The 23532-nt window shown below is 47.7% G+C and overlaps 1 protein-coding gene across 1 annotated transcript in view; it reads right to left on the bottom strand.

Annotated features, from left to right (window-relative positions):
- Window positions 1-23532, bottom strand: part of LOC143349885 (dynein regulatory complex subunit 7-like) — a 152589-nt gene that overhangs the window by 1680 nt on the left and 127377 nt on the right. The window contains exons 3-6 of the mRNA XM_076781503.1: window positions 2088-2444; window positions 1587-2004; window positions 1261-1518; window positions 1019-1175 (exon numbers count right to left, since the gene is read on the bottom strand). Of these exons, the coding sequence (XP_076637618.1) occupies window positions 1019-1175; window positions 1261-1518; window positions 1587-2004; window positions 2088-2444 (1190 nt within the window). The remainder of the gene's footprint in view (window positions 1-1018; window positions 1176-1260; window positions 1519-1586; window positions 2005-2087; window positions 2445-23532) is intronic.

Below are 23532 nucleotides of genomic sequence, written 5' to 3'. Positions count from 1 at the left end.
GTTTAATTATAAAACAAGTACATTTATTTAAACTCATTTGTTTCAAATGGTTGTTTATTTCTATTACAGTTGCTGATTGCAATTTGTTTGCAAAGCCATGCTAGGTGGCGCGCAAACGACGCCATGTTAGTCGACAGTTAGTTCGAATGGATTTCAAACGAAGTATGTATGTCCTGTAAAGTCTAATTTATTATAAGAACAAATGATATGTATATAAAAATACATAGCTTTTATACGATTGTGTACATAGTTTTGTCTTTTTATCGAGTTTCTGTGTGTCGTAAGCATGATACGTCATTTCATAATTGGTTAGTGTTCAGATTAACCAAAAAAAGATTTAATTGTATTTCTCTTCACTTCGATCCGTAACGATCGTGCATCATGAATTGTATGGCAGTATAAAATGGCGTCGTTAGATATTAGTGAGAAATTGGAATGGTTTGTATTTTGTTATTTTAATCACGATTGTATATTTTTGAGGTACTATTTATAATCTTTCGTTGCAAATTGCATTTATATCCAAGTTTAAAATAACGAAGAAATTTTGCTGTTATAAGTGACTAAGAAACTTTAATCGTTGGAAAGTTTAAAATATTTATAAAAATCAGAAAATATTCATTAGAATCCCTATACTCTTAAAAACAAATTGTAATAAAATGCTTTCTGTTTCTTTACAGAATTTGCACATTTTATCGTCATACGACTACAAGAACGTTCTCCACCGACCAACAGCATCGCCATCGATTCGCCACCAGGTTATTACTCGATCATATTCTACGATCGGTGAGTTTCTGTCTTTTTTTTAATTGTTAAATGCTGCAACTTTTACAATTCTTTGAATTTCGAAGGATTCTTACGTGATACGTAATTTAATTTATTTAATGTGGACTTGTACACTCGGTACAGTAAGTTCTAATTCTTGCCGTTAGTAGCGTTGTAATTTTATTTTGAATCGATAACGGTTATGCGACACTGGTCAAAAGACATTCTGTTATTTAATGAAAACTATACTACTTACCGATAATACAGAAAGTCATCACGGTTAATAAAATGTTGCGTTAAGTAAGTCGGGTGCATCTCGAATTGCGACAGGCCGTCGACACGGGCGACGTGGTAAAAGTGTAAGGTCCGTTCGTCGTCTACCATATTAGAACCATTTTCGAAATATCGGTGTTCTGCGAATTTGATTATCGATCAATCGAAAAGGAAGATCGTTACCTGTCCTCGCGAATCGAGAAATAATTTCGTATCGGATAAAACCTTTGCAGTGATCCGGGCGACCTCTGTCGTAATAATCTACAACGGAACCGTTGGTTAAATCCTTTTTCGATTCTACGAGATTGTCCGATCTGTTTGCGTAAATTTCTTGAACTTGGATAGGAATCGCGTAATCGTAATCGTCGTACAGAGTGACCCTTTGTATCAAACCGTTTGGTTGTATGTAGGGCGCGTAAAGTTCAACTTTCGTTTTCTTATAAAATATTGTTTTTGCCCCGTTTGGGTATCGTTTTTCAAATTCTGAAACATGCAATCAAATTACAAAAATTCTCACGTACCTTGTCCACAAAACAAAAAATTTTACGAACCCTGGTCGCTAATGTTTATTTCCTGTACATACGAGAAAGGCATGTCTAAATGTTTCTCTTGTAATATGGCAGAATCTTCATCGATCGCTTCTCCTATTCCCCGCATTGTCCACGGTTCTCCAGGCAGCACATGCTCCCATAGTTCGACTTTTGTTAAATCCCACACTATGTTTGCACACGATTTTGAGAACGGTTGCATGTTCACCCAATAATTCTGATCGTTCCATATACTCTCTACGCCCAGATACAGCTCATCGGCGTTACCGGTCGTCGGTTTATAAGATACGCCAGTCGAAGGTTCGATAAAAAGTGGCCAGGAAATCTCCTGATCCCTCAGTCCACTCAACTCTGGTAAAATCGCTACCCAAGCATGTATCCTGTGTCCCCAATACTTATCCAACGGAGGCTGCTCCAACTCCTAAAGCCGAAAATAATTTCTCTCGTGTAAGAATCAAAGTAGAACGTTACGTTACCGATGAAGAAACAATAGCGTTTAATTACTCGTATTAATCTCTGCTGCTCCCTTTCTTGCCGTTGTAATTTCTCTTGAAATTTCTTTTCCGTTTCCTGTTCTAATTCCGCCAAAAATTGACTTTTATATTCTGTAGGCGGTTTAAGTTTGTACTTGGAAATTTCAGTTTGTTTCTTCAGCGAAAGAGGCGGTGGTTTTGATTGCCGTATGTAGGGACACGATGTTTTCGTCAGGTCGCGCATAGTTTGTTCCCTAGACGCGTAGCCGCTTACCACGAATGCATTATATCCTTGTCCTAGTAACAAGCTCGTTAAAAATGTCGCGCATTCGAAGCAATTGCCTTTTTGGGTCTTTTGCAACCAAGTTGGTGATCGCAAGTGTTTTGGCTGTGAACACAAACAAAATTGGAACATAAAAATGAAAAGAAAGAAGAGTATATATAACGGGATTAATAGGAATTTATTTTGATCGAGATATAAAGTTAGCAAATATGTTTTTCATTTTCTGGCGAACTTTATACCGGTGATCGATAAATAGAATACTCGACTATGTTTGTTTATCGAAAAGCTTCTACATTTTTCTATGTTTCAAGTCGTACGTAAATTGCATTTAAAGCATTCGAATGAAGAGTATAATCGATCTCAATTTATGAATCTAATCTGCGTTACCGACAACCGGTAAATTATGAAAGAATCTTCCGTTACCGTTAGTCTCACGTGAAAACGCAGAAGTAATAATAATAACAATACCAAAGAGTAAATACATCGCACACATAGCTACTAATCGTCCATACGAGGAGTGTACACAGTGAAACACGCCGGCGAGCACGTGGCAGCCCGTGTGTATTCTCGGTCCCTGACCTACGTCACCGTATTATGATCTACGCATAGAATTTACTACATCGTACCGCGGGAATCACCGAGGTATAGAAAGAGAAAGACGCAACAACCAAACAAAACGAAACGGGATCAGTGGAACACAAAAGGATGCGCGCGATATTAAATCCGCGGAAAAAAGGACCAACGGGGTCGGAAGCAAGTTTCGGTCAGCTGTAGCTTCGCGGAAAGAAATACGATTTCGCGACAGTTTTCGAATTGGTTTCGCTTCTGTTTCCGGGCAAATGTTGCAAGAAGGTCCTGAAGGTGTTTCGAAGTTGTCCAAGGGGCGCCTCGCCCTTTCGTGTCTTGGAACGGGAGAGGGCAGTCTTTTTTGCGAGAGCGCGTAGCCTGGGCCAGGGTAGGGCAGAGATGGTCAGTGGGTGGTGCGGCTATCCCTCGACCCCTTCACCCACTTCCGCCCCCTCTGTCCACCCAACCTAACCTTACCCTATCCGCCGACCCCTTCCTTCTCTCTACCCTCCGGCGCCCTCGGTCCCGCTTTCTCGCCCATTGGCGTTGCTCACCCGCCCCTCCCCCCTTGGCCCCTCAACCGTCGTCCCTCGCTTGCCCCGCGCGTCACCCTCGTTCCGCGCGACCCCTTCGACCGGCACCCACGTGGGACGCAAGACGAGGGTGTGAGGTAGCAGACAACACGGAGATACCGCCGCCGCGGCAGCTGCGCTCAGTGTTTCTCAACCATGAACTTACGTCCCGCACGATAATTTACAGCCTCGACGAAGCCGTCGTCTACGGCGTGAATATCGTGAGATATACGACGCGCGCCACGACGATAAATACATCTCTATAGGATTTAACACCTCGTTGCGGGGAAATTACAAGAACGACGAGACGTTTTCGGCAAATTTTACTTTTTTAATCGCGCGATCCAACGTTTTTCCTTCCACCGGCGTGTGATCGGCACGCAGATGTTTTCAAACCGGGACGTGCACGCGTGAGAAACTTTTCAGACGATGATTAATTCTTTCAAAGGTGCACCGGATCTTAACAAGATGTCCGATGTGCCATCGGAGACGTTTCAAAGTGAAATACTTACAGACTACTTACGGAGCAGTAACAGTTAATTGTTTAAATTAGTATTCGAGTTTTATTCGATGAGTAATCGAACCACTAAACCGTTCGGATAATCGGCAAACAAATGATTCGACGAGAAGTTCCAATCTTAGACTAAAGTTGATTTGCCGCGGAGAAGATTCCAAGATTTTTCCGAGCCACGGAACCATTTAAAGCGGATAGAACGACATCGACGTCTGATCTCTTTATCAAGCGTGCGATTCAAAAGGATTATAACGATCAGTTCGGAAGTATCTAAAATATCGAGGCTCGTTTCAAGGTTCCCGCGACTTTACCGAGATATTATCAACGAGCAATACTTGGATCGTGGAACGAATTTTTTAAGTAATTCACGCTAACCGCTAGCAGCGAACGTGTCAAGTGTGAAATATTTCGAATTTCCCTTTACGCTACGTTTGGTCGTATTAAACTTGGCATCTAAATAATAGCCAAATTCCTTGGAACACTTGGCAAGGAACCAACAAGTGCAAAATTCGATCGCAACGTTTCGAAATCGGAAGCACCGAAAAATCCTTTAATTCCGCGACTACGCGCCATCGATAATTTCCCCAGGCAGTTTTCTTCCCCACCCGAAGGCCAGGGCGATCGACGTTCACGGAAGAGGACGAAGCGGACGTGATTTACGCCGAGACGACGATGCTCGTGGGTATCAGTCGCGGGGTACATGATCAAAGCGCGACGGTCGAAAGCGCGGATCGAAGCGCTGATTGGTCGGCTTCGAGCGGGGTGCCGCGAGATAGCGCTTTTCGGGACGCCTCGATGTCGTGCTCGCCGCTGCTGGTTGCCGTATCGAGGACGTTATCCGTGGACGCGACCAGAGTGCTATGTGTGCCTTTATATACGTGCACGGGCAAATACGGCCGTGTGTACACCGAGTCTTGAGTGTGTTGGCGCGCGTTGGGAGATGGAACGACCGAGGGCGAAGGAAAGGAGGAGGGACCAAGAGCAACAGGGACAGAGTGAAAGAGAAAGAGAGAGAGGGAGAAGAAGAGACTGGGAGACGAATAGTGACCACCGACGAGGAAGAGAGACAGAGCGAGGGAACGAGGCCTAAATCAGGGGCGATCGCACCGAGCGACGTCGCTATCTCTCTGAATATGCGAACCACTATTTGGCGTCCGCGGCGCGTACGTACCTAGTACCCGGTATTACTAGATACTAGATAGTACCTAGCCCCTGCTGCCGCCTGTACAGGGCGAACCATATACCTTGCCCATCCCAATTATTTTCCTTCTTACCGATCTAATACGTTATTCTCCGCCTTCGATAATACAGCCCCGCAAGGTTCTTCAAGAATTCGAATCGCAGAGTGAAATATTTCGTAACCAACTATTTTGTTCGTATAAAATTTGTCGCTGATGACGACTGGTGTAAAGGTAGAAAGAAAAACGATTCGTGGGAATCATAACCGCACAGATCGTCCGAAGCAAGAGAGGAACATTGGCTTCGCTGATTCTCTAGGTCGGTCAAGCTTGCGTTCGCAAGTTAACGGTGGTTAGGTTCGCGAACACGGTACGAAAATTCGTATTCGTTCGTAAATCAAGTGTCAGCCGACTCCGAGGACGGGATACGTGGTTCACCCTGTATACTTCGGCTAGATGTTCCATCGGCTCTCGGGCTATGTGCGTCCCGCCGCGCGAGGAAGCGGAGGCCGCCCTACACCAACACTCACGCATTCGGGTTTACACCTACGCGGTTTACATGGCCTGCAAACCGTATACACCGAGGCACACGAACAAGCCGCGATGCTTTGCCGGCGTGTACGCGGTGTTCGGAAAGCTACGGAACCCGAATTCGCGGGGCGTAGTCGGAAATAAGGGTCGGGGGGCTCGAGGCCGCGCGGGACCTTTATCGCGCTTGGCGTCGATTATGGCCGCAGACCTCGTCCGAGCAGAGACCAGAGCCGGGGAATATTTGCCCGCCGCGGTAGAAAAATATCCGACCGTCAAATATCAGATGTTTGCGCGATATTTATTCGCTGGATGACGGAACAGCCGCGGGATTTGTTTATTTGCGTTCGTCGCTGTGAAATAGCGCAGCGCCACTTCGATCCTTTCGATGCTGACTGTGTCATTTATTCCCAACTTTTTATATCGTGCCGATGCTTTAGCTGGGTGCGTTGGTCAAGCGCTTGCGAGAAACCGACCCCTCTGGTGGCGAGCACGAGAGGCGTCACGCCGCGATATATCAGTCCAATAGCGTATCGCTCCCCACGGAACTTTATTATTAATAACAGGCATACCAAAGTTTAAATCGGGAATTTAACTTCCTCCGTCATGTTTGAACTCGTCGAAACGACACGGATGATTAAGAGTCCATTTGTTGACGCCTTGAACGAGTAGTGAAAAAAGGCGGCGTTACTCGTGGGATGACCTAATAGAAAAGGCGGGCGCGGTGATTCTATTTAATCGCGAACGCCGACGGCTTCGCTCCAATTCGGCTTGGTTATGTATAGAACGACGGCCGTTACGTAATCCGCGATATTCGCGGTTCGCGAGAATTATAACACGCGCGGTGGAAGCACCGTGCGTGCAGTTCGTCGCGGAGCTTCTGGAATCTTTGACCGGTTACGGTTCTCGATCATCGGACCTCTCGTAAGCTAAAAGACCCAACAGATTACGACTCGTACGATCTACGGGAAGGGTTGGAAAAATTTGCGATATTTCGCATCGTTTGATCGACCGAACGATTTTCGGGCAAAAGGCAAACGTTTTCATTCGGAGAACGAGAATTCTCTGTTGATCCTTCGTGTCAATCCTGACTATTTACGTAACAGCTGTTCCCCAGTTCTTTCCACTGGCAAGAGACGGAGGTAGGCAAGTTTGTAACTTCGTCGGGCAACTGAACGGATTATACCGTTGATTGTGTAGAACGGAGAGTGGAAGTACCCAGCAAGAGCCCAGTTTTAAACTTCATAGAAGCGACGTCTATTCGTTTTCGTAACCTCGGATGAAACTTAAAGGGGGAAGACGCGAACCTCTGAAGTCCGTTACCAAGTAAATCGGCATAACCGCTCAACAAGTTAGACACATTAATCGCATCTGTAAATCTCTTCTCCCGTAAACAAATCACGCCGGGAAGCGCGCGCACGGCGGTTCCCGTCTTCGCGGATTCAAAAATATTCTTACTCGACAGCGAACAAGTTCAACCGCGTCGTATTAATTCTCTGTAAATATCCAGCGAAATGGAAAAACATTTGTTCTACAGGGAATAATATAGTACAAAAAGGTTGCAGATTTATCTTGGATCTCTGATTAAACTTCTTACGTATTTTAATACAAATGATGCAAGTGAGGGCCGCGCTCCTGTCTTTCTCGCAAACGCTTCCTACGATCTCTCTCACTTTCTTCAGGATATCGAGTAGCGGGGAAGGGATTCTTTCGAATAATTAGGTATTTAAATATAATCGTGGACCAAAGGATCGAAAGAACGACAGAGGGAAGAGACGCGATTGATAAAATCGATATGATCGATATCGGGAAGACCCCTCATATCGAGTATCGGTATCGATCATTGGGAACGCCATATGGTCGCGTTCTCAGCGTACGCGACGCGCGAGACACGATAATCCTAGCCCCGAAGCTCGCGCCATAAAAGTGTTTATGAGTTCGGATTAATGTTTGGCGAGCCACCTTCGAAGAGGGTCTCCGCGACTGGCCTCGTTGACGGCCGATCGTTACAAATACACCGGTGATACATAAGCGCGAGCGACCGTGCCGGGGCTCGGCGTACTCTAACGAGCCGTACACGTGTTTCTGACGTTGCTGCTATAAAGTAAGTACGTACGTATATACGGATACGCGTGTCCCTCCTCGTATGTACAAACACGCGTGCACGGTGCGGGAGCACCCATATACGTGCAAACCTGGCACGTTGGAAGCCCTAGAGCCGGTTTTCAATGAGCGAGAGCGGTGGGAAGAAGAGGGAGAAACGGCGTAACGCAGAAGGATAAAGAGAAAGGGATGCCGGAAAAGGGGGAGGAGGGGGGAGGGGGTGTGGAAGGGAGAAGCGAACGAATCGAGGAAGGAGGATGGTTGGCAAGAATGGACGAGAGCGGGAGGAATATAAACCCTTATCGAAATCGTGATTCACCCCACATTCTCCGGAGACCCCCTAACCTATTAACATCCATATCACAATAACAGATACACGTGTATACCGAGCGGTATTCCCACACGGTCATTCGTCCTCGCTCACCTTCGTAATTGGTCGCGATTCCTGCGACACCGATGGAAAAACTTGTACCTCGTTTATGCAATTAGCCAACGGCGCGACGCGAACGACGACGAACCGCAATTACGCGTATCCGTTGAAACGTAATTATACGAGAATTTTTGATAATTCCACGAGGCGGGTGTTTTCCACACGACGGTGGAATAACGGTGCGTTAACGGTAATTAATCCCGGAGGCGTTATTAATTGGCGTTCCCGAATCGAAAACGGACCGTTACTAATCGTTTACGAAAATTCTCTTTAACTCTTCGTTCCAAGGTTCGTTCTCTAATCCGAACTGGCTTACTTTGGTTCTCGGTCTCTGTTCGTTTATGGAACAAGTTTCCCCGTTAAAAGGAACTTTAAGCACTTTCGAGAGGCTGACGTTAAATAAGGTGGAGGGCCGTTAAGGATCGTCAGGTTGGACCTTATGAAGTACCGTGAATACTTATGAATGAAATCAACGCTGTCCTCCGCTCCCCGGTGAAAGTGAAAAGAATGCATTGAAAAAGGAGAAGTTAAAAGGGAGAAATAAGGAAAGGAAGATGCGCGGAATTCGTTCGATGATAAACGACGCTCGACGCTTGGCGAGCCGTAAACTCGTTTCCATTGATAAAACGAAAACAAGGCGAAACGCGCTATCGGGCATCGTTTCTACGGCCCCCGGAATCGGTTTCACGACGAAACAAATTCTTGACCGTTAGCGGCGTACGCGACCCGTTCGCTGACCCTGGGGCTGAGCGGCGACAAACTTTTTCCACGAAACGACGCCGCGCCGTTGCATATATTTCAGAGGAGCGTCGTCACGTTTACGCGGATATCTGGGACCGCGATCGCCATTAAGGATCTAGCACGAGAAGGTCCGACGGTAGGTGGGTTGGTAACCGGAGGGATCGTTAGCGAGGCTGGATGGCCGAATTCGCGCTAGGAGAGAAATGGAAGCCGGTTTTCGGTTGGACACCCAGTGCATCGAGATAGATAGGTAGATAGACGTCCGGATAGATGCATGCCACGGCAGCCGGCAAGGGATGCCGAGGGGTAGTGCAAAGCGAGTGGGGTGGGTTGGTAGGTGGTCGCGGTGAGACGCGAGACGAAGGTGGGATGAGGAGGTAGAGCAAGAGGACGAGGTGGATGAGGATGAGGAGGAGGTGGGAGCAGAAAGGGGTCGATGGTGGGTGGGTTGGCGGAGAGAGTGGGTGGGTGGTGGTGGTTCTCTCGCTGATTACGTCGCAGGATGGCCAGGAGAGAGAAACGCCGGAGAGGATGCTGCTACGCCGTCGGTCGGTGGTGCGCGGAGGAGGCCGGTTTGCTGGATAGAGGCGAATATATCCGCAATGTCCTACCACCAACCCTATACCCGTACTATCTTCGTCCTCTTGCTATTCCTCTCTCTCTCTCTGTCTTCGTTTACCGGTTACCTCTTCGTCTGGTCCTCGTCAGCCCGGTATACGACCCTCTTCGTTACTCCTCGGTTCGTCTCCGTCCGTAACCGACTCCCTCTTTCCCTCTGACGGCAGCAGCCTCCCGGGTGGCAGGGCCCTAAGCTAAACTAAGCTACGCCAGGATAGGATAGCGCCAGGAGGATAGGATGGGATAGGATGGTTGGATGGTGCCCACCTACCCTCGCACACACAACGACCGAGGACGACGACGAGGAGAACGACGACGACGACGACGACGACGGCAACGACGACGACGACGACGACGACGACGACGACGGCAACGGGAACGGCGACGGCGACGATCCCTCGTGCAGAAGCAACCCACCCTTCTCGTGTTTTCACCGTCTCCGTTCCTTCTATATCCGTCCGGCTATCTTGCTCCTCGTCGCACCTTCTTTCTCGCTAACCGTCTCTCGCGCCAACGCTCCGCGTCCCGTACTTTCGTCCCTCGGTCTCGCTTCTACCAGCCAGTAACACCCACGGACCCCCCGGGGGGTTAGTTAGGGGTGGTATATTGACGGCCGGCGTCGCGAGGACGCCTATACTTAGTGTGCCGGCGAACCGACGCGTTTCCAGCTAGGCGTCCCCCCCCCCTCCCCCCCTTCTCCCCCGTTTCACCCTCCTTTCCTCTTCCCCATCCACCCGTCCGCCACCCTCGGCCACCCTTCACGACCACCACCCTCCTACACCCTCTACCGACGACCCATTCTACACCCTCTGCTGCCACCTTCCACGAACCCACCCCTCCTCCCGGCTTCCTCCTGGCTCTCCCTCGGTCCATCCTTCGTCCACCACCCCTCGAACCATCGCTGGCGACCCCCCTTTCTCGACCTTACTCTACCTCGACCCTACGGTATCGTAGGGTTACTCCTAGGTGTAAAGAGGCTAGAACCGCGTCTTTTGACCGTACCACCGACCGATAGACCATCCTGGCCAACCTGGTCCAAAATTACCGGCCGACCGGCGACAAGAAACGACAGGGAAGAGAGACGAGCCGAGTCGAGGCGACCAGGTTGCAACGTGGACGAAATCGATGCCTCCGGGCACTGCGAGAGCTTCGTGACGCACCTGATGCGAGAGAACAGGGGACGACGACGAAGGGAAACGAACCTCCGACGGGGGAACAGGGAGAGAGAGAGATAGACGGAGGGAGACAGGGCTCGATTAGGGAGCGACCGAGCGAAATTATGTATACGTCGAAGATGATGGCGACGATGCACGCGATGGGTTCCCCGAGCGGCAAGGTCCGAAGGGGGACGGCCGGCTAGGAACGTTTCTTTGTTGGGTACCTCCGCCGAAAAGGATCTTCGGATTCGAGAGGGCACGGTACAAACCCTCCAGAGAAAGAGAAACCCTTCGAAACACTCGTGGTACTCGATCGTCGTTAATTATCGTTATTCGCCGCGGCGACGATACAATTTACTTTATTGGTCGCCCGGAGAGTACGCTAAACTTCCGTGGCCGCGTAATTACGGCCGCTGATACCAGTTACACCTGTACCCCGGGTTGGCATCATTTCCCCCCGCGTCCACGCAAACTTATTCAAACGCTCTGAAATCCTCGACTTCCTAGTTTCCTTCAAAATTATTGGTAATTTTAATATCGCAATTCGACCGTTTACCGTTAGAAGCCAAATTAATTTTGAAAAGAGAATCAATTGAAAGTGGTTAGGACCCGGAGGCTATTAGCGTGACTAATGAACCGTCTAGCCTAGGGCTTTGGCCGCAAACCATGGCCTAATGTTATTATTCTGATACACAGGGGTTTCCAATAAGACCGATAGAACTAGGAATTAAAATAAAATTAAACCCAGGAAAGATATTTCCGGTGCCCTTTCGATTTTCGAGTCGACTGAACTTGAAACCGACTTTCGTCTCATTTCGAGCCACGGAGTCTACCTGACCCAATTTGTGCCATAAACTACGGAACCGTTCTGTATACAACGACGCAAATGGGTCAGCCTGTAGACTCGATAGTTTATGGGGGTTGAATCCAAGTTCTATCGAGCGTCGTTAGGGTAGGTCGAACAGTCTAGGCGTAGATCGAATTCGAATTCAGTTTTAATCGAGGCAGGCTGTAAATTTCAGTCGTTGTCTCGTTGTCAGCGGAGAGGCCGCGTATGCACAACCGTTTCTTGATAACGATTACCAACCCCGGTATACACCGCGGACGAAACAAAGAGGTTTATTGTGAAATCAGTGGCGTCGAATGCCTCCCTATGTGCACTTACCTGAAATTGATGGCGCCTGTTCGATTTGGTACATAGAAAGGCAGTTAGAGAAGACCGGTGGGTGAGGTGGGGTTGCGGGGACGGGGAGGGGAACGATTGAGAGACGACCAACGGAGGAAGCGAGTGTTCGCAGGATCGACGAGTAATCGAATTAAGGGTGCTCGAGGTGACTAACTCTCGAGGACGTTGGTAAGGAACGCTCGCTCGTTGATAACGATCCTCGTGTATTATACATCGCACTGACGGAGGAAAACAATTCGAATGTTTGCGTCTTACCGGAAGAGAACCGGCGTTACGAAGACGTCCGACGCGAAACCCGTGACTCGAGGAATGGCGAAGTTTCTTAAAGCGGTTAGTCCGGAATCGGAAGCAGTGCCCCGTCGGCTGTTCCGCTGCACGAATGTACACTGTCAACCAAAAACTGCGCCGTCGTTAATTTCTCAATAGTGCGTGTGCAGTTTCAGCGGATCGATGTCAAAGAATCGCGGCAACAATTTAAGCACATTTAATGGATTCGTTCCAAATATTTTAAAGCTATTTACGCGCGCACGGTGATTAAAGATTAATTTTTTATCAAGAAATTATGAAAAAAAAAGAGATCGACTTCTTGGAAGTTCTACACCAGACAACTCTCTTAATTAGGCGCGCGAAGGTATAGTAAACCCCACTGGAATACATTATGCGCTGTTGCCTGACATAGGGGTGGCCGTTGTTTAATTAAATTTAAAGAATTAAATACAGCGGGCCTTCCGTTCCCCGATGTTCCATCATTCCGGGAATTCTATAACGGAAAAATTTAATACAATAATTATCGAGATCTCGTTCAAAGTCTGGAACGTTGTTCGAATCTTCGTAATCTTAAAAACTCTGGAACCGTTTCAGAGCCGAGATTCGAACAGCCGGTCGGTCATTGGTGCATTTACCCCGGAATTATTAATTTTCCATCGACTGTACGGTCGTGTAAGCGTCGATAACCGTAACGGTTTTTGAAAGCGTTCGGTCAGGCAAGACCTGAAGTCAAAAGGAGTCGAAGAACGCGCGTCGATAAAAGTTTTTACACTCATGACTCCGTCCTCGGAGCGGATTAAAGACTTCGGAAGGAGTTGAGAAATTCCCGTGGAAACTGTTCGCCGTGGATGGCTGGTGGGTGAGTGGGCGGCCAGCCGAGCCCCGAGGTTTATGAGAGTAACGTCACCGACGCCTCGTTAAACGCGTAGTCGTAGCGCTGTGACGTCACACCGTACCGCCCTCTACGATACGTAAGCGGGGTACGTGTGCCGCATGGGCAGCGCCAGTAAACGCGAACTTTACGCCGCACCGTCAATTTCAGCTGCCCCATACGCGTCCCGCGAAAATCGATGGGGCCCTCGCCGCCGGTCGCCAACGCCGGGTCCTCGTCGTCGATCTGCGAAACGAAATTTTCGACGACGCGCCCGTTTTACCCGTGATCTTCGTCCGTTTGTTCGTTCGTTCGTTCGTTCGTTCGAAATCGCGAGCGTTTTCCGCGCGCGACGGCTGCACTCGTTAATGTTTCCTTTGTTTTTCGGCCCCGACGTTTCGTCGATCGATACGCTCGCACACACACGCGCGCGCCCCCGCTCCGAGCGAGATTTAATTACCGGTCACAAAGGCATTAATAGTTTTTGCTATTATTATTCTAAAGCTATCGATGCGCACGGGCCAACGAGTAATTGCTTAAAGGGGTTAAGGGTCGGCCTTGGTGATTTAAAAACATCGGGAAAAGAACTCCGTAAATCGATGGGTTGCGTAATGTCGCCATTAGTATTACTTCAGAATTATCCGTCGCCTAATAGAGAAACGGAAGAAAATTATTTCAACGCATTTAAGGGGGGAAACCTGTTCGCTTGTAAAATTAATTAATTATTACCATCGATAGGATTCGTTTGTTCGCGCGTGGCTACCGTTGTCGTCGATCCGCCACGCGATACGTGTAATTGCATGATAAAGTGCTTTCCAAACAGTATTGTCGGCTCCCGTGCCTCGAGACTTGGCGATTTTTCCCGTCGGCAGCGGAGCAAAACAAATTATCGCAGTTAGATTGCGAACGAGAAGGCGTGCGCGGAGAGGAGGGTGGAGGTCCTAGATAAAAGTACGCGAGAAGGACTCGAGGGCAGATAACGAGACGTCGTTGCGAGGGAACCGAAAGATTTAGTACGCTAATACAGCAAACGGTTCGTACATGCAATTGTTCGTTCTAGTCGGCTAACGTGTTCGGTTCCGTCAATAAACACTGAAATTTGCTATTCTGAAATCCCTCATAAATGTTTGTTAAAACTGGAGGTCCTGAAAATATCAACCAGCACTCCTATACAAGGTGATAATGAAATTTTACGTAATTCAGATTGTAACAACAAACAGAGAAAATGCTACCCACGAATCATAACATACTGTACCTGCACTAGCACCGAGACGTAAATATACACAAACTTAATTTGCATCGTGTTTACGTTTGACGCTAGTGCACTGCTAGGATTCAGTTACGTTACGTTGCTCGTACCGCCATCGTTGTCCGAACAATTATGGAACGTACCTATGCCGTTGAAAAAATATATTTACCATCGTTTATTTAAGATCGCTGTTAATTTCTAGAGAAAAAAACAACATAATTCGCATTGGGGGATGACTGAATATTTTCAGGTTACTCGCGACAGCTGCATAGAGCCACACAGAAATCCCGCGAAAATAGCAATATGGTCGTCGATACTCGGCGATTTTCCCGCGTACGCGTGCACGCGGGAAATTCAATGCGCGCAAAGTCGTTAATGCAATTACGCAATAACGCGACAAGATTATCGTATCGTCGTGCCGCGGCGAACGTCGATCCAATCGCGTAACAAGGTTATGTTCTCGTTAAGCGTTTCTGCGTTGCAACTTTCGCGAAACTCGAGAGATCTGGCGACTCTAGAGCTCCCTTTTCCTCGGCATATACCGCGTCATTACGCGCGAACTGGCGGGCAAAAGAAGGAAATCGACCAATGGGCGCGCACGTAAGTCGTTACGCTCCAGGATACAGTCGCGGTGCGTGCGCAATAATTGCTCGTCAGTATTTGTCATCGCGTCCAGACGAACGATGCCACTTTCTCGAACGTTCGAACGAAACGTGGGGAGCAAAAAGAACAAAGAACCATCAACGTATCGCAACCATCGCGAAAAAGTTACAACGTTATGTGTCATTAACTAGCCATCGCTGATGTCGGAGATTAATCTTCCTCGCGGCTTGAAAACGTACTGCACTCTGTCCCAGTGTTTCCTAACCTCTTTCCAATCGCGATTCCCTGCCGCGGCAGTCGAGAATCTAAAGCTTCGTCTTGTCCCTGAACTCGAATATTCGTTTCCCTTTCCGTTCCAATACGTTTAAGTCGACTCGTATTTATCTGTACCTTGTAATATCGTGCGAATTGCTTTACACGTTATCCAGTAAAACAGTACGAAAGGTAAGGACAACTTTAACCTTAAATTTTCTTCGCTTCGTCTCTCAAACTCCTGTTCAAAGTGCTTGGAAAGCTCTGTATCTCGCAACTGTAAAGGTTTATTGGTTCTAGCGATGTTGTGCGGGTTCTTCAATCTGGATTTCGTGGTGGTCGCAGTACTGTAATAGTGTTATTGCACACTCGAACGCGTTGCATGCATTACTTCATTGGCAAAAGCGGTTGTCGCGATTGATCGCAACCTGTTGATTGCTAAATTATACAATTTTGGTCTCCCCGCCGAGTGTTGCAACTTTCCTGCAATTCTACTTTTCTCGAGACTTCGATCCAGCCCGTTATTCCAAACAACCAACGCAGTCAAATAGGTATTTATTTAGCCAATCAGTTTGGCCAATTATTCTAACAGAATTAACCTTAGAAGACAATTGTCATATTACGATGTATAAATTCTTGTGCATTTTATTCTCGAATACGGTCGAATAAGGTCGTGAAATAAAAATAAAATAATATATTTCGCCCGGACTCGAACGATCGCTCGGAGGAACGCATTGTCGTACGGTGCGTTCGATTTAAAGCGGCCAGTCGACGGACGCTCGATCACTTTTGGCGCATTCGCAATTACTTATCGCCGGCGTCGGTAAATAACGGCTCCCTAGATACGCGACGCGATTATTCTTCGTCGACGGCTTTTGTTTCACGGGCTTCCTATCTGCGTTTCTTTTATTCCTTTCTTCCCTTTCGATTCCCGTGGACGTAATTTAACGGAAACTGGCCCCGAAGATCGATGCCGCGCGATTCGATCGATAAACGGAATCGATAAAACGGGCGGACGACAGGCGCGTAAAACTCGTGGCCCGCGGGCCACACGCGGCTCCATCCGTTATTATCGTACGAATGAAAATAATATTTAACCTTTCTCTCGGTCGGGACGAATTTATTATCGAGCGTTAATAAAAGTTTAAGTCTCGTATTTTCCAAGATCAGCTTTCGGAATATCGTTGACCGTTGTAAAATAATTGTACGTCCGCGGGCGGCAACCCGGTAGCAAAGCGCAAATTGGCCCGAGGGCCAACAGGAGATTGACGTGCTCGGTGTACGGCGCAATGGACGTGGAATTTGTCTCGAAGGTAGGAGTGAGTAACGCTACGAGCGTCGGAGTCACGACTTGGACGTTTTCGATGGAAATCATCGAACGTGCACGGAAAAGGCGGGATAGGAACGCACGTGTCGAATCTCACGTTCGCGAATACGTTCCGCGCGGAATAATGTTTTTTTCCCCCCCCGATGCGGTATTTACCCGGATAACCGGGCGATCTCGGGTCCGTCGTCGTTCGCCAACTTTGCGCCGCGTCGCGAACAGACGTCGAGTTTGCGGCGGCTCGAATTATCGGTCGGCGACAGTGCCGGCGAGTTTGTCGAAAAGCAGGGCCGTACGAAGGTGCACCGTGGCCGCGTTTATTCGCGCGTAACGCGAACGCGGACACCGGCGTCAGAGAAGCACAAACGAAAAACCATACGGACTTGTTGGAGCGTGCTGCAATTTTCCTTCGACCGAGCCGTTCTCCTTCCACCTTGTAATTTTCTCTCGGACGACAATGCCGCGCGCTAAGGAGCGGCTCTCGTCGTAAATTTATAAATACCTCTCGCGGAAAATAAACCGCCGACATTGATTTATATCGCGCGCGCTCTTACGAAAGAACGCGATTTTCTTTTAACCTTGATGAAATATATACAGGGTGATCGGCCACCCATGGGAAAAGTTTTAATAGGGGATTCTGGAGGCCAAAATAAGACGAAAATCAAGAATACCAATTTCTTGACTGAGACCTCGTTGAAAAGTTATTAACGTTTAAAGTTCAACCAGTTCTGAATTTTTTTCTCGAAAATGCGCAAGATTTCGGAGGTATGTCTATTCACCAAAAATGATTGTAATTGACTCCCTTAACCGATAATAATTTTTCCAAAACGATTTGAAATTTTTGTTTTCCTTCGAAAAATTTCACACCTTCTTCATTTTTTTTCTAGAAAGTGAATAGGATTTCGGGGGTATGTCTATTCACCAAAAATGATTGTAATTGACCCCCGCAGCCGAAAATAATTTTCCCGAAACGATTTGAAATTTTTGAATTTAATTCTAATAACTTTTTAACGAAGCATCCATCAACAAATTGGTATTCTTGATTTTCGTCTTATTTTGGCCTCCAGAATCCCCTATTAAAATTTTTCCCAGGGGTGGCCGAACACTCTGTACATTGTTTCCAACGGATTTTTCGCAAAACGATAATGGGCATATTTCGGTTTCTCTCGACGCCGTGGGATTTCCACGTTTCGTCCTCGCGTCCCTATCGTTACGAAACACCCTGTATTCTTCTCGTTTTTACATTTTATTCCCGACGTTACGTTTTTATCGCGAGCGAACCGTAAATTCTCCGTTCGTCGGCCGGAATTCGCCCCCCGAAAACGTCGACGTGGAAAATTGGAGGGAACGGTCCGCGAGCCGAGCAGTGGAACGTTTCTACCTGGAAACTTTACGAAAACTTTGGTCTACTCGTTCAAGGTTGCCATAATCCCCGTTTAACGTCCATTTTTTTACCGTCGCGGTACCTTTTTCTTTCTCTAGTCCGTGACCTCGTTCGTTCCCCGACGTAAATCCGTCACAGAGAGCCGCGATGTCCGCGCTTCGTTTGGGGACACCTTTTTTTCTCTTGCTCCCTCGCTACCAGTCTATCCCTTTCTCTCTCTCTTTCGCCATCGTCGTCGTCGTCGTCGTCGTCGTCGTCGTCGTCACCGTCGTCGTTCCCTCCCTTCGTCCCCCTTAAACGCCCACTCTTTTCCCCGTGTCCCTCTCGCGAGAGTGCGTTCGATCGACCTGAATTTTTTTCCTCGCTCGAATCGGGAGCCCTGAGAGCAATTTCTCGACTCGTCGCGGGGTGGTCGTCGCCGAGGAAAACCCCGAGGAAAATCGTCCGATCGATCTGCCTTCGGTCTTCAGGTCCGAAACGAACCAGAGCGACGGAGCGAGAAAGAGGGATGGAACGCGGGAGCGAGAGAGAGAGAGAGGGAGTGAGACGGAAGCAGAGGTGCCAAGAGAGAGAGTCCGCGCCCGAGCGAGAGAGAGAGTGATCGTTGGTACTTGCCGGGGATCGGTGGGAGGGGTCGGAGGAAGTGAGGCTGCGGGGCGCCGGGGGAAGGGGGCGAGAGAGGCGAACACAAGTATGTGCAACGCGAGCCGCGCGTATATAGCGGTGCCCGGCTCTGTGTGTTTGTGCGCGGGTGGGCGACCGTGTCCTTAAGGGGCGCTCACATCGCGATATTCGAAACGGTCGGAGATCGTCCCAATTCTTATCTACTTATAAATATTCCAATAACGAACGAAAGATAACCAAACGTCCGTTACCGCCACGAACAAAGGAAGAAACATTTCGATCGCACGGGTGAAACGTTTTGCGACCAGCAAACGCGGCGGAAATAAATTTCAAAAATTTAATAAAATAAGAGCTTTTATTGTTGTAGTTATCTTCGCGAGATTGATTCTCAGGATCGGGATGTTAAATGAATAGGGAATGGATTCGTGACCACCATGGCAGGCAGTTTAACCTTACTTTTAGTTTTGAAACTAAACGAGAGTCTCGTTCATTGCATAGTGTCGTTAAGTAAAAATGTACAAATGAAGGACGTTGTATTTATTCGTTAATCTATTATTCGAATGAAATCTAGTCGAATCCCGCCGGCTTCTAGCAGCGATAAATATCCACGGTTTGCGCGAACAGGGATTTCATCTTTAACCCTTAAACGACCGCACGGGGACTATCAGGGACCCCGGCCTCGTTATTTCGTTGGTAATTCATCGACTTGCACGAATTTACTTTTATAGAAATAGAAAAAGCAAAACATACGTAAGAGAATTATACCAAACAACAGAATAGGTCGATCTACGATATTTAAACTATTTCCAGAGAAAAAAATTCAGTAAAATTCGTCATTTGTTTTTACGTATGCACGTAGAAATCATTCTGTACGTATATAGAGACTGTAAGAATTATATAAATTTAAGGAAATGTATGCAAGTAATCGTAGCCCGTATCTCAGGAAGCAAGGGGCACGAACGCCTCGATGAATTTCGTTGGAAATACGAGATTCCGTGGAAATTTATCGCAAAGCGTAGGACGTGTCGGTGTGAGGTCAGCTTTAAGCCGGTAGGGTGGACAGGATGAGGTACACGTACCACCACACCGAAATCTTACGAGCCTGCCTCTGCTAACTACCTCCTATCTGCCCTGCCCGAGGCCCTGAAAACGTTCTACGTTACGCCTCGCGGGGACCCATTTCGCGCGAACCTCGTGCACAGGGGCGTACATCGATTTTCCGGTACCGGGTGCTTTGCTCAAATTTCGACACCCCTACGAGGACTTGTACTTTTTTCAACGTAGCTACGATTACTCAACGTACAAGCTTGCATTTGAGACCGTACGAGTACGCTCGCGAGCACTTTGACGAAACAAAAAATAAAAGGGACAATTTTACGCGATCTTTACGCTCCTCGCTTCTCGTTACGGTGGACGTTTTTGTGAAACGTCTTTTACCTGCTTTCGGGGGTGCACCACGCTCGACTGAGAGGCGCGGGGGGTCGCAGGTCCGATTTCGAAAACAGCGGGTTTCGAGTTGCCGCAATGCAGCAGCTAAGAGCGGCGAAGAAGTCTGGCCTCGATGTCGAAAGAATTTCGGGTGGCGAAACCAGGGCCGAACCGATTCTTTCCGCGAGACCTCCGATCGCAGTTTTCTCGGGTTCCCTCCCAATGCTAACGGTCGAAACGCCTCGAACGATCAACCCTATGGATTCGTAAACATTTCGGGAATAATAAACCAAACCCAATACATTTTCCAACGTGGTAATTTTGTTTTCTACTTTCCACTCTCTCTTATCTTTTTGTAGCAGTTTTATTCTCGGTTTGGTGGTAAGATTATTGAAAACGAAAGCCTTCGGTGCCGTTGAGTAATACGTGGACTTTCCACAAACAGCGGGGCTTGATCGATTAATTAGCGAGTTACCGTACCGAACGGTGTAAAATGTGTGAAACACGGGGACAAAGGGATCAGTGGCATAAACAGAAGAACGAGCCCCGAGACACTATGGCGAAGTAACGCCATGACTCAGCACGGCTATTGTCGAGCATCGGGTTGTTGGATCGTGCGAAGAATGTCTAGTTTTTCGCGCGCACAATGGCCAGCCTGACGTATTAGCATCAATGTCGGAAGCGTTATGGTCGCGGTAACAGGATTTTGACGGGATTCCCATCGATTCCAATTTGTACTTTATGCTCATTTCTTTCCCCGCCCTCGATAATCGCGTCCGTAATTACTCGCTTCCCTCTCCACGCTAATTCTTGGTCCCGTTCTCTCGTGGTTCCCGGTCGTTTCGTATCGGGCCAATCATCCACGCCGATACGCGATCGAAATTAAGGCCAACGTAGACCCCGAGCGATCGAAATTCGCGGAACACTGCTAGGCTTAAAAGGAAAGCGTCCCGTACTCGCCGCCAGAGGGCTACGCGCTCTAGTCTCTCTCGCAAGCGCTCGATCGACTGTCCAGTATCCCTCTCCTTTTCTACTTTCCTGCGATCTTTCCTCCACCGGCAAAGCGCGCCACACGCGTGTAAATAAAACGAAAATTATCATATAAGAATTTTGTAGGAGAACAGAAAAGGAAAGGAGGGTTTTTGAATTTAAATTACTCGATTCCGTTATGATCGTGAAGACGAGGATGCTCTGCCCCATGGACGAGTCCATAAGTGTGTGTCCTCGCGGAAGGAAACCGTAGGAGAACGCGTGACGAAAAACGAGATTAAAATGAAAGTCCCGTGAAAAGGGAAACGAAATGAGATTTTTTTATTTTCGAATTTTACCCGACGACGAGAGCAGGACGAGAGGAACCGACTGGCAGACATTCGGGAATTGCGATTCCAGGGAAACGCCCGGGGCGACGTGATTTCACGTTGAACTCGGCCAGAGTCTTTCTCCTTTATCCGATGCGCAGCGGCCGAAAAGCGTGCGAACGATTTCTGAAACCTTTTAGCTCTGGAGCGCGAATGACGGCCAAAGAGACCGGGCGAAGGCGGAGGAAAGAGTGGAACGGACAAGAGGAGAGCGCGGATGGATCTCGGGGGCCTTTAACCCAGACCTGTTCTCTGTGAAGCACGGGTTTTTTTAACGCCGTAGAGCGATCCCGGTTCGCCGGGCGCGGGACCAACCCGGAAACGGAGGGTTTCGGTGCGCGCGAACGGAAACGAATCCTCCGCGTCGGGGAACCGGATCTTGGAAATTGGTTCGAGGCGCGAGGAAACGTCCTACCCGACATCAAACGCGATTGCGATCGCCTCGCGATTCTCGGGGAACTTTTAAATAAGCGTCTCGGTACGCTCGACCGAAGAAGCGCCGTCCATGCTCGGACCGTTCCAACTTCGCGGGAAAGAAGTCGCCCGACGATCTTCCTGGTTTAAATAATTTGTCGGCCCCGGTCGCGGAGCCATAAAACGATGACAGTATCTTGTGCCTGGATAAATGGACTTTCTAAAGAGACAATGTAGCGATTTATCGCTAGCAGCGGAATGGTAGACCTCTCGATCTGTTGTTTAAATATTTGACCGGCGACTGGCACAACTCTATCGCTGACTCCGTGAATAATGACTGACGGAACGAATCGAGGTGGTTTCGTTATCTGCTTATCAGTGTAGGCGATCTGTGTTGTCAATCGAACAAGACAAATTTACTTTAAATCTCAAATTGCGGTACTGGGCCTACGTAATCGATCAAGGCAGCTCTCCACTACTTGTTTAACCGAGTTTCACCTTTCGTCGAACTTTAAACCTTTAGACTGATACAGGGTGTTCGGCCAACCCTGGGAAAAATTTTAATGGGGGATTCTGGAGGACAAAATAAGACCAAAATCGAGAATACCAATTTGTCGATAGAGGCATCGTTAAAAAGTTATTGACAATTAAATTCAAAAATTTCAAATCGTTTTGGAAAAATTATTTTTGGTTGCGGGGGTCAATTACAATCATTTTTGGTGAATACACATACCACCGAAATCCTATCCATTTTCGAGAAAAAAATTGGGTAGGTAGTGAAATTTTTCGACGAAAAACAAGACTTTCGAATCGCCTTGGAAAAATTATTTTTAGTTGCAGGGGTCAATTGCAAGCATTTTCGGTCATTACACATACCCCCGAAATCCTACCCACTTTCGAGAAAAAAATTCGAGAATGTGTGAAATTTTTAGACAGGAAAAAAAAAATTTCAAATCGTTCTGGAAAAATTATTTTCAATTGTGGGGGTCAATTATAATAATTTTTGGTGAATAGACCTAACCTCGAAATCTTACCCAGTTCCTAAAAAAAAATTCAGTACGGTCGGAACTTTAAACGTTAATAACCTTTTAACGAAGCCTCCATCGATAAATTAGTATTCTTGATTTTCATCTTATTCTGGCTTCTAGAATCTCCCAATAAAATTTTTCCCAGGGTTGGCCGAACACCCTGTATATTAAAATAGAAATTTAACCATTTTTGCGTGGGTCACGAATGATCCAGCCTAAGCAAAGAACAATGAAGTATCTAGTAACCAGGAGAGGTCGTCTGAGCGACCGTAATCGTTCATCTGTGAACGGCGCGGCGGAAGCGTGTCCCAAGATCGGTAGTTTTTGCCGTCCGCGCTCGAAAAAGAACGTAACGCTGTCAAGTCGAGCGTCCAGAGGTTGCCGAAAACGACTTTCTCGCGCGATCGTGAGCCACGTCCAATCCAGAGCCGCCGTTCCACGATTTGTCGAACCAGAGCCTCGACCGTTTCAGGTTCTCGGTTCTTTTCTCGATCCCCGAAGGTCGCGATCCTCGAAGAGCCTCGATAGTCGCGACCCCGATACTTGCACGCGACCCAGTCCATTGCATGAATTCGTACTATCCATCAGACAACCGTTCGTTAAAGAGAACTGTCGTACAATACGAACAGGATGAGTTTTTTATGGCACTTGGTCGAATAAACGGGAATATTTCATCGATTTTTATAACATCGTACACCTATTTAGAAAGTTAACTCGGTGCCTAATTACCTGAACTGCCGAAAAAACGTACGATCGAATCCACTTATCCGAAACGCGAATCGAACGAGCGAGAAATC

This window comes from Colletes latitarsis, chromosome 14 (genome assembly GCF_051014445.1).
Source record: "Colletes latitarsis isolate SP2378_abdomen chromosome 14, iyColLati1, whole genome shotgun sequence".
Lineage (NCBI taxonomy): Eukaryota > Metazoa > Arthropoda > Insecta > Hymenoptera > Colletidae > Colletes > Colletes latitarsis.
Note: the sequence above shows the minus strand (reverse complement) of the source record. Positions and strands in the feature narration are given on the sequence as shown.